Source organism: Elephantulus edwardii, unplaced genomic scaffold (assembly GCF_000299155.1).
Source record: "Elephantulus edwardii isolate Elephantulus edwardi_28Jun2011 unplaced genomic scaffold, EleEdw1.0 scaffold00007, whole genome shotgun sequence".
NCBI lineage: Eukaryota > Metazoa > Chordata > Mammalia > Macroscelidea > Macroscelididae > Elephantulus > Elephantulus edwardii.
Window position 1 is genome coordinate 25,678,883 of NW_006399757.1, and position 10,689 is coordinate 25,689,571.

Consider the following 10,689-nt stretch of genomic DNA (forward strand, 5'->3'; position numbering starts at 1 on the left):
ATGGATGGTGAAGAGATTGAGATTGTACACAGCTTTAGTTTGCTTAGCTCCACAGTCAACACTTTTGGCACCAGCAGCCAGGAAATTTAAAAGACATTGAGATGGTAAAGTCTGCTGTTAGGGACCTCTCCAAAGTACTGAAGAGCAGTGGTGTCAGTCTGGAGACTAAAGAGCACCTGATACAGCCCATGGTCTTTGCAATCACTTGCTATGCTTCAGAGAGCTGGACAATGACTAGGGAGGATAGAAGGAGAATTGATGCCTTTGAGCTGTGGTGCTGAAGTATTGAATATACCATGGACTGTTAAAAAAATGAACAGGTTCATCCTGGAGAGAGTTAAACCAGGGTGCTCCTTGGAGGCAAGGATTCTGAAGCTTTATCAAACATACTTTGGACATGTTGCAAGGAGGGACCAGTCCTTGGAGAAGGATGTCATGATTGGGAGGGTGGAAGGATAGTGCAGGAGAGGAAGACCCTCTATGGGGTGGATTGGTTCGGTGACTGGGGTTCGGGGTAGGTGTGTCAGAGATAGATTGGCACAGGATAGAGCAGGGTTTAAGGCTGTTGGCGACTTGACGGCACATAACAACACTCTTAACCACAAATTGCTTTAAAAATAAGAGGTTCTTCTCTGTGTTATTCTTCTTGTAAGAAAACAGCCCAAATGTCCAACCACAGTGGAATGGATTGAGAAATTACGATACATTCACATGATAGAATACTATGCAGCATGCAGGAGGAATGATTTTGTAAATTACTACCCAATATGGGAGGGACTGGAGAGCATTATGTTAAGTGAATTAACTCAGTTCCATAAGGACAGTAAGACCATTATTGTACAACATGTGCGAGGATCCATGGCAGGGGTGGGAGGAGGGCACAGAGGGATGAGAATGGGATCACATAATTTGATGGGTGGTGGGAGGGATGGGTAAAGGAAAGGAGAAATCTGGTGTGAAAAACAATGTATAAGAACTTTGTAAGTAAACAAGCATAATAAAAATACTATTTTAAAAAAAGATTTTAAGTGTGAAATACCTTCACAGAAACCAAAAGGTACATAAGTTCTGGAAAGGTAAATATATTGTCTTACGTACCTTTATTTTCTGTTTATTGCTCAGTGCATAAGCTAATGAGTTACTCATAGCACTAAACATGCAAGAAATGCTAATTAATTTTATGTGCTGTTTTATGTTTCTATATTCACAATTGAGGTTTTTGATCTAACTTTGGAGGAATCATCAACTACTGAAGACACAATTGATAATGTTGATGAAATATTAGAGAATGCTGAGTCAAGTGTTTGCAGAGAACTAGAAATGTCTCTGATTGTGAGTATTGATACTGTCATTTTATCTTACTAGTTAGAAACTATTAACCAATAACCGAATGCTCTTGTGAGCTAGAAAATATTAAGATCTTAAATACTTATAGACTTATTTGAAGTAGAAATATTTAAAAGGATCTTAATATTTAAAAATAGTATTCTGCAGAGTGGCATTTTTATTTTATTTTATTTCACTTAAAAAAGCCCAGCTTTTAATTTAAGAAAATTCCTTTTCATTGAATTGTGTCAGTTTCTGTATCATTTGTTTCTTCAATGTTTCACACTTACTAAAAGAAAAGATTCCTTAAAATTCATGAATATTTGCAGTAAAATATGCAAGAGTTATGGAAGTGGACAAACAGGATTAATTGGTCACCCCCCTTCCTCTGTTGCATGCATATATATATTTATTTTTTTTTGTTGTTGTTGTTGTTGTTGTTGTGTACTGTCGAATTGGATCTGACTGGCACAAGAGGAGATTGCGCCTCGTTCTCCAGCGAAGCATCTGGTGGATTAAAACCACATGCCTTTGGGATTGTAGCACAGCTTCTTACCACTAGGCCACCAGAGCTCTCTTGTTGCGCTTATTTTTATATTGCTGTGCCAAGTTTTGTAATCAACAATACTCTGTCTGGCTCAGTCATTCACTTAGGTCTTCAAAGTCTTAAGGGTTATATGTCTTTTCATTTTGCCTTTTTTATTTATAGTTACTGTTGTGTGCCATAGAGTCAGAACCAAGCCATAGCTTATCCTCTTGTGAGTTTTCAGAGGCAATGAGGAGAGTGCCTAGCCTTCTTCCACAGAGCAGCTGGTGGCCTTGAACTGCTTGCCTTTGGGATTGCAGCACAGCTTCCTGCCTCAAGGCTCCCAGTAACATTACAAAATATATTATACACTACTATAATAGTCTTTCTGTTATTTATTCCTAATTTAGTTTGTATAGTCAGACTTGAATTTGAAATTGTTAATGATGGCTAAGATTAATTTTGTGTTGACATTCTAGAAATTTTATATTTAATATATTGTGTTTTTCATCTTCTTTAATGCAATATCCCAGACAGATTCAGGAATAGTTGTATAATGAGAGAAAAATGTCACATTTGTACATCTTTGCTCCATTAGTCTTTTTTGTCCAGGAAGGGATTTGTGTTTAAGAAATATTTTGAAATGATTTAGAATTTTTCAAAGATAATCCTCTGTGAAGTTTATCTACTGTTACTGAAGGTTTAAACTATTTTTTTGTCTCTTATGTGTAATTTCATGTATATGCTTTCCTTTAGGACCAAGGTGATGCAGACAAGGAGATAATTTTAAACACATATAGTCAAGTATTGCAAAAGATTCATTCTGAAGAAAAACTTATTGCAACAGTACAATCCAAATATAAGGACAGTGTTGAGGTTGGATTAATATTTTTTCTTATTCTTTCTTATACTTGATCATAGAAAGTTAGACTTTGCAGTTTTAAATACATATGTATTTTAAAGTAATTTAATATCCCACGAGTAAATTATTTTTAGGAAAATATAACTTCTAAGAGTAACTCTTGCCTCTTACTGTAGTTAGGTGCCAGCAGGTCAGTTATAACTCCAAACAGCCCTCTGTATAGCAGAGTGGAACTCTGATGCATTATGTGTCATCTCACTTGCTCTGTACTTGAACTCATTGTTGCAGCTGCTGTGTCAGTTTTCTTTTTGATGACTTTGCTCTTTCTTACTGACTTGGCAGTTCCCGAGCATAATGCCTTCAATAAGGATTAACCACTCCTGCAAACATACCGAGACATGTTTGTTTATTCTCTTGTCAATCCATGGTGCATCCAGTTATCTTTGCCAACATCACCATTCAAAGGCATAATTCCTTTTTGGTCCTCCTCATTTATTGTTTAACTTTCACTCACATATATTGTTGACAGGTGGTGTCAAGTTGAGTATTACTCATGGTGACCCTATGAAAAACAGATCTGAACCCTGCCCTATCTTGTGCCATCTTCTTCATCTCTGACACACTCTTGTCCCTTGCTGCTCTTGAGTCACTGTGTCATCTCATTAAGGGTCTTCCTCTCTTTTGCTCACATTCCACCTTTCAAAGCATGATAGACCTTTATAAGGAAGTTTATAAGTTTTCCTAACAAGATGTCCAAAGTATATGACACAAAGCTTCATCATCTTTGCTTGTAGAGCATTCTGGCTGTACTTTCCCCAAGATCTTATGCAGCAAGCACTTTAAGTCCTCTAGTCTGTTTCAGGAAATTTGGAAGACAGCTGCCTGGCTGGCTGACTATAAGAGATCCCTTTTTTCCCATTACCAGGAAAGGTGATCCTATAGAATGTTGAAATTATATAACAATATAATTAATAATCATATACAAGTAAAATATTGCTGAAGGTCATCTGAAATTGGCTAGAACAGTACATCAAGAACAAACTGCTAGAAATTCAAACTGGGTTTAGAAGAGGCCATGGCATCAGAAATATTTCTGTAGTCAGATGGATTCTGGTTGAAAGCATAAAATACCAGAAGACCCTCTATCTGTACTTTATCGACTATGCAAAGACATTTGACTATGTGGATCATAACAAACTATAACTAACATGGGAATCCCAGAATGCTTAATTATATTCATACAAAACCTATACCTAGAACAAGAAACTTGTCTGAACAGAACAAGAGAGCACTGCTTGGTTTAAAAAGAAGAAAAGTGTGAGTTGTGTACTTTCTCAGTACCTGCTCAGTCTGTGTGCTGAGTAAATCATTTGAGAAGCTAGACTTCATGAAGAAGAATGTGGTCTTAAGACTGGGGGAAGACTCATCAGCACTTGGCATTATACAGATGACACAGCCTATCTGACTTGTCTGAGGCAGTTGAAAATACCGCAGTTTTGAGTGAGAAGGCTCCTGCCTTGTGGCGTTACTCGTGACTAATGATGGCTGTTGCAAATTTTGTTTTTTGACCCTGCTTATTTTTCTAGCATTCCTATAGTGGTTAAAACATTTGACTGCTAATCTCAAGCTTCCTGGGGTCGGACCAGGCCCAAGGTCTCAGCCCATCTTGCGTACTCAAACACTTAGAAGGTGGTTAGCATCTGATACTTGTGTGGGTCTATTGCTCTGAACAGCCTCCCCCCCCCCCCCAGGATTGACTTAGCTGCATCCCAGAGGTTTTGTAAAGGCAAGAACTCCGACTGAAATCAGCATCTGGCTACATTACTTGGTGAATCACAAGGGAACTTTTTTCAAGAGCAGAAAGGCCCAAACGGCCACATGGAGTTCAGAAGGGAGAAACCTCAGACTGCACCATGTAGTTAAAACACAGCACTGTCAAGATTGATTGATTATCTTATACTTCTCAGGGCACTTTTCTTTCTTTGGACCATATCTCCAAACTTGTTTAAGTTTGGAAACCTGGTGGAGTGAATTTATCCAAGAGGGAATACTCTCATTAGGGGTTTAGTTTTTTGGTGTTTTTGGTTGTTGTTGATATTGTGGTTAGTTGGTTGTTAATTTGCTTTCTAGCTAGTTCTTGTTTGGTTTAATAAGTGTTCTGAATTCTATATTGCTGATTTCCTTTGCTTAAACTTTAGTCCTAACTGTCAAAATGGAGGACATTTTGTCCTAGCTAGGAAATACTTACTTTCGTACCTTTATTTCCAGGTTTTCCCCCAAGTGATTCTGTTCTTTTTGCAATTTTATCTTCCACTCACATCCAACGTACCCTTGCTGTCTCTGCAGTGACTGGAATTCTACTTTACCTTTCCAATCCTTAGACCCCTGGCTCAACCCAGGAGACTTGTTTAAGACTTACTGTTGCTTAATCAAACACCGTTACTGTTGTCCCCAGTCTTCATTGCTTAAGTCTGCCATACTCCGCAACTTTTTCTTTATATGGGAAGATACAATTAAGACAGTTGAGAGCCCCTACTTACTGTAAGATCTTGCATCCTTTAGGATCCTGAAGACCATTCTCCAAGAAAGTACATGGGTTAAAACCAGAGCCCAAGGATACTTAGATGCCTGTTCAAGAGGGTTACATCCTTCTACAGGAAGACAATTGATTGTTGGCCACCAAGTTTATAACCATGGGTGGAAAGCAAAGCATTGCCAAAGATTCTACAAAACGGCACGCACTGAATAATATGTCTCTTTCTCTGGAGGACCTTAAGAAAAAGAAAATTAATTTCCTGTGCAACACTATTTGGCCTCAATACAAGTTAGGGAAATAGAATCGATGCCCTGTAAATAGTTCTTTTAACTTTAATATAGTCCTTCACTTAAATCTCATCTGCAGAAAAAAAGAAAAACTAGATGAGTTACTATATATACGAACTTGCATAGCCTTATATAGAAACCCAGCTTGGAGAAAAGGTTGCAGATCTGAACTCATTGTAAGTAGCCTTCAAAGAGTTACTCCTTGTTAGAAAATCCTCTTTTTTAACCTCAAAAAAGGTAAGTCCCTTTAGCCTCTCTTCAACCATTTGCTCCCAGCCTTGAGCTAGAAGGGCCGACCAGTCTCCCCTGTCCACTCAAGACTAGAAAACCTGTCCCCTCACTTGTACTCCCTTAGGGAAATAACAGATAAGGAAGCAGAAAATATCTCTCTCAGACCTCTCCCAATGTAAAGAAAAGCTATGTATGTAATGTTATAATAGTTGTAGCCAAGTTCATGAATGAGTTCCTAATAGTAAACATAAGTTTTTAGCTGAAAAAAAAAAAAGAAAAGACTGTGTTTTTCGCTCTGGGCATCACCATGGCAGTCAGCAAGAACAAGAGCTTTACAAAAGGTGGCAAAAAAAGAGCCAAGAAGAAAGTGGTTGATCATTTTCTAAGAAAGTTTGGTATGATGTAAAGGTTCATATATATGAACCTTTATTATGTTCAATATAAGAAATATTGGGAAGACACTAGTCACAAGGACTCAAGGAACCAAAATTGTATATGATGGACTCAAGGAAGGGTTGTGTTTTTGAAGTGAGCCTTGCTGATTTGCAAAATGATGAGGTTGCATTTAGAAAATTCAGGGTAATTACTGAGGATGTTCAAGGCAAAAACTGCCTCACCGGCTTCCATGGCATGGATCTTACTCATGACAAAATGTGCTCCGTGGTAAAAAAATGGAAGACCGTGATTGAAGCTCATGTTGATGTCAAGACTACCAATGGTTATTTGCTTCATCTGTTTTGTGCTGGTTTTACAAAAAACGACAACAATCAGATTTGGAAGACATCTTATGCTTAGCACCAACAGGTCCGCCAAATCCAGAAGAAAATGATGGAAATCATGACCCGACAGGTGCAGACAAGTGACTTGAAAAAGGTAGTCAATAAATTGATTGCAGACAGCATTGAGAAAGACAAAAGGCTTGCCAGTCTATTTATCTTCTCCATGATATATTTGTTAGCAAAGTAAAAATGCTGAAGAGGCCCAAGTTTGAATTGGGCAAACTGATGGAGCTTCATGGTGAAGGTGGTAGCTCTGGAAAAGCTACTGGAGAAGACACAGGTGCTAAAGTTGAATGAACTGAAGGCTGTGAGCCACCAGTTCAAGAATCTATTTAAAATTCATACTTTTACTAATTAAAAATAAAAATTATTTGTGAAAAAAATTAGTGTGGTTTATGTCAGACACATCTTTGCTCTTAAAGTGACATCATTTTTTTCCCATTCTTCAAAGAGGTCTTTGTAGCAGATTTTCATGATGCAGTATGCCATTTTCTTTATTACTACTTTTATGGGAATTGTGGATGCACTACCAAGGTAGATTGGCGTAGTGATGGCAACAGTGGATGTAAGCATGTTGGAAATCAGGAATATGGTGCAGGATAGAGCAAGATTTCAGTCTGTTGTTAGGGTTACTGTGAGTCAGAGTCAGGTCAACAGAACGTACAATAGCTGTCTGTATCTGTATGTGCATTACGTTGCTTTAACAGTACTTCAAAAATGTTTTCTTCATTAAGAGCATCTTCCCGTGGCATTAATGATTCTTGATATCATTTTGAATGACTAAATTGTTATCCCTTATTTAAGGGATAATTAAACTTCTCTGAGTCAAGAAAATGATCCTTCTTAAAACTTGATAATGTAAAACTGCTTTTGAGAAAGGTGGTTTCAGGAAAATAAGAAAAGAGAAGTTAAGTAATGAACACTGTGTTGGAACAGATGAAGAAAAGAACGATTTAGAAAGGAATATATGATTAGGCATCATTTGTATTAAAACAGTCCAGAATAAGAGGTGGATAGCAAAGTGGACTGGGGGAAGAGTGGTGGTTTGAGAGAGGAAATTATGCAAAGGTGAATGAATTTTTTTTTTACGTGAACTGTGCTGGATAGGGAGGAAAATGTGCAACAATGACTATGAAAATCCAACTTTACTGTACACTTTTATTAAAATAACAATTAAAATAAAAAGAGAAAGGTGGTTTCAATTTACATCCTCACTAGCAGTGGCAATTTGTGTCAAAATTAGAAATGCACCTCTCATTGCTCTTCTCAGTTTGAAGTGTTTATTTTTGCACTTTGATTGCTGGATGTCTATTCTTTAAAACAGAATTGTGTGCATAATTAAATCAAGTGGCAGAATTTTTTTGTTGAAAATTGAGACTTTCTTAGTGTTTAAACTTATTAAATACTAGTTCAATTTTAGTAGAAAGATAAATGTTTAGTAAATTGATGAATTTGAAAATACAGTAGTATCTTTTTCTCTCTAGTTTAAGAAGCAGATTATTGAATGGTTAAATAAAAGTCCCAGTGTGGATCACTTGCTATCCATTAAGAAGACATTAAAAGGCCTAAAAGCTCGACTGAGATGGAAATTGGTTGAAAAGAATAACTTGGAAGAAGTAAGGAAATAATTGCTTCTTACTGAACACTTCTTTTCACTTAAGCTTCATGAAAGTAATATATAACTATACTCTTTAAAATAGACTCATCATTTATAGGTTTAAATATTTAAAAAAAATTTTATTGATTTAAATATTTTGTCTTTTTTCTTTTGTGTACATAAATAAAATGTAATTACATTAACAGTGCAACCTTACTCTAATGTAACCATGTGTTTTTGCTTTTTTTGTAAAAAAAATTCCTATGATTGCCTTAGTTTTTAAGTAGACATTTTAAGAATAATTTTTTAGAATAATTTCTAAAGTGCTTTTTTTGCCTATTAAAATGTTTACTGTAGTACAAGTTTGACTATATGCAAATTAGTCCCTTATCGTTAAGCAAATGATTAAGACTAGCTGAAAGTTTGGCAGTTTGTACCCTCTCAGGGGTGCATTAGAGGATGCCCTGGCCTGCAGGGTCTTCAACGAGGACCTAAGGAGGGAGAGAGTGGGGCTGAGAAGGGACAAGTGGTGCGAAGAATGGAGACAAGACAGGAGTCTGATCAATTCTCGTTTAATGAAACTTTTCACAATATCTTATGTAGGCTGGGTTGCTATAGAAACCCAGCCTCAGGATATCAGTTTACAGCAGGAATGAGGAACATGCCCAAAGGCATCGAATTACAGGCACTGAGTTAGGGAGGCAAGCAGTTTTCCAGGAATGGGTGGAGACTCTGAACTGAACTCATCTGTAGACATGCCAGGCAGGCCTTTATGAAATGAGCAGTATAAAGCAACTTAGGCCTTAGGTCAGGAGCCTCATGGGTGGCTCCCGACAAGAGGACAATGTTGATTACCTTCCGTAAAAGTTCTTGAGAGCAATTGTACACATCTAGGGTTACTCTGTGTCAGAATTGGCTAATCTGGGGAAAAACCCGCAAAAGAATATATGCAAATAATAAACGGCTCAAGGGTAGAATGTTTTTAGATATTACTTTTGTAACACAGTGATTTCTGCCTTTTTATGACAGGACATAATAATTTTTATATAAATATTTTAAGTTGTTTTTATATGGTATTAGAACTATGTGAATTAGGATGCTCTTTAACCTTCTTTGTTAAATTTGAAACTTAGTGAATAGACTGGGAATTTTATGTGTTGAGAATTTAAATGTAAAAGGAATCTATGTTATATCTTAATAGAATTTAAATTTGTTCTCTTCCACTTCTGAGCACTTAATTGGAGGTGATATAAAGACTACTTGAATTAATTTAAGGTTTATCTAGTTTTATTCTATTCTGGGCTATGGAGAATGAGACCTTTTTAAACTTTTTAACTGTTGTAAAGTTACTTTTGACTTTTAAGACATATATAACCTTAGTGCTATGTTTGGGTTCATGTACTTTAAAAAATAACTCCTGAGGCGGCTCGGGGAGAACGAGAGCAAGCAGTGAGCTACAGCGCGGAGCCTGAGTGAGGGAGCCTAGCTGCCTGCACGCCTGCCACCGCCGCCGCCACCACCTCTCCTCCGTAAGCAGGAGCCCCAGGAGCCCCGGCACGCTGCCTCAGCCCCTCCCTCGTCGCCAGGCTGCGAGGGCAGTGAGAGCAAGCAAGGGGGAGGGAGAGCCAGCACCGGGAGGAAGCGGCCGGACTGAGCGAGCGCCCACGCGTGTGGCGTGAGGGGAAGCCGCCTGCCTGTCCCCTTCGCCTTCCCTTCTCTCCCCCTCCCCGCTCCCCCCCACCACGGAGCAGCACCATGTCGGCCCCGACGGCCAAAGTCAGTAAAAAGGAGCTCAACTCCAACCATGACGGGGCCGACGAGACCTCAGAAAAAGAACAGCAGAAAGCAATTGAACATATTGATGAAGTACAAAATGAAATAGACTTAATGAACAAGCCAGTGAGGAGATTTTGAAAGTAGAACTGAAATATAACAAACTCCGCCAACCGTTCTTTCAGAAGAGATCAGAGTTGATCCCCCAAAATCCCAAATTTTTGGGTAACAACATTTGTCAACCATCCACAAGTGTCTGCATTGCTTGGGGAGGAAGATGAAGAGGCACTGCATTATTTGACCAGAGTTGAAGTGACGGAATTTGAAGATATTAAATCAGGTTACAGAATAGATTTTTATTTTGATGAAAATCCTTACTTCAAAAATAAAATTCTCTGCAAAGAGTTTCATTTGAATGAGAGTGGTGATCCATCCTCAAAATCAACTGAAATTAAATGGATATCTGGAACGGTTCCAGATATGGATGATGAAGAAGGAGAAGGTTTGGAAGATATTGATGAAGAAGGGGATGAAGATGAAGGAGAAGAAGGGAGAGGAAGACGAAGGAGAAGATGACTAAGAACACTGATGGATTCCAACCTTTTTTAATTTTCTTCAGTCCCTGGGAGCAAGTTGCAGTCTTTTGTTGTTTTGTTTATTTTTTCCTCCCCTCTCTTCTTGTGCTCAGTCACCCCGTTCTTGAGGTCTCTTTTCTCTCCTTTACACCATGGTTCTCAACTTTAATTTTGGGGAAAATACCTTGAACAGAATA

At 38.0% G+C, this 10,689-nt stretch overlaps 1 protein-coding gene and 2 pseudogenes across 1 annotated transcript in view; all 3 read left to right on the forward strand.

Annotated features, from left to right (window-relative positions):
• Positions 1–10,689, forward strand: part of STK31 (serine/threonine kinase 31) — a 123,024-nt gene that overhangs the window by 79,537 nt on the left and 32,798 nt on the right. The window contains 3 exon segments of the mRNA XM_006880302.1: positions 1,216–1,332; positions 2,609–2,728; positions 8,032–8,163. Of these exon segments, the coding sequence (XP_006880364.1) occupies positions 1,216–1,332; positions 2,609–2,728; positions 8,032–8,163 (369 nt within the window).
• LOC102871667 lies at positions 6,076–6,883 on the forward strand (annotated as a pseudogene).
• LOC102870187 overlaps positions 9,900–10,689 on the forward strand; it is a 1,956-nt pseudogene continuing 1,166 nt past the window's right edge.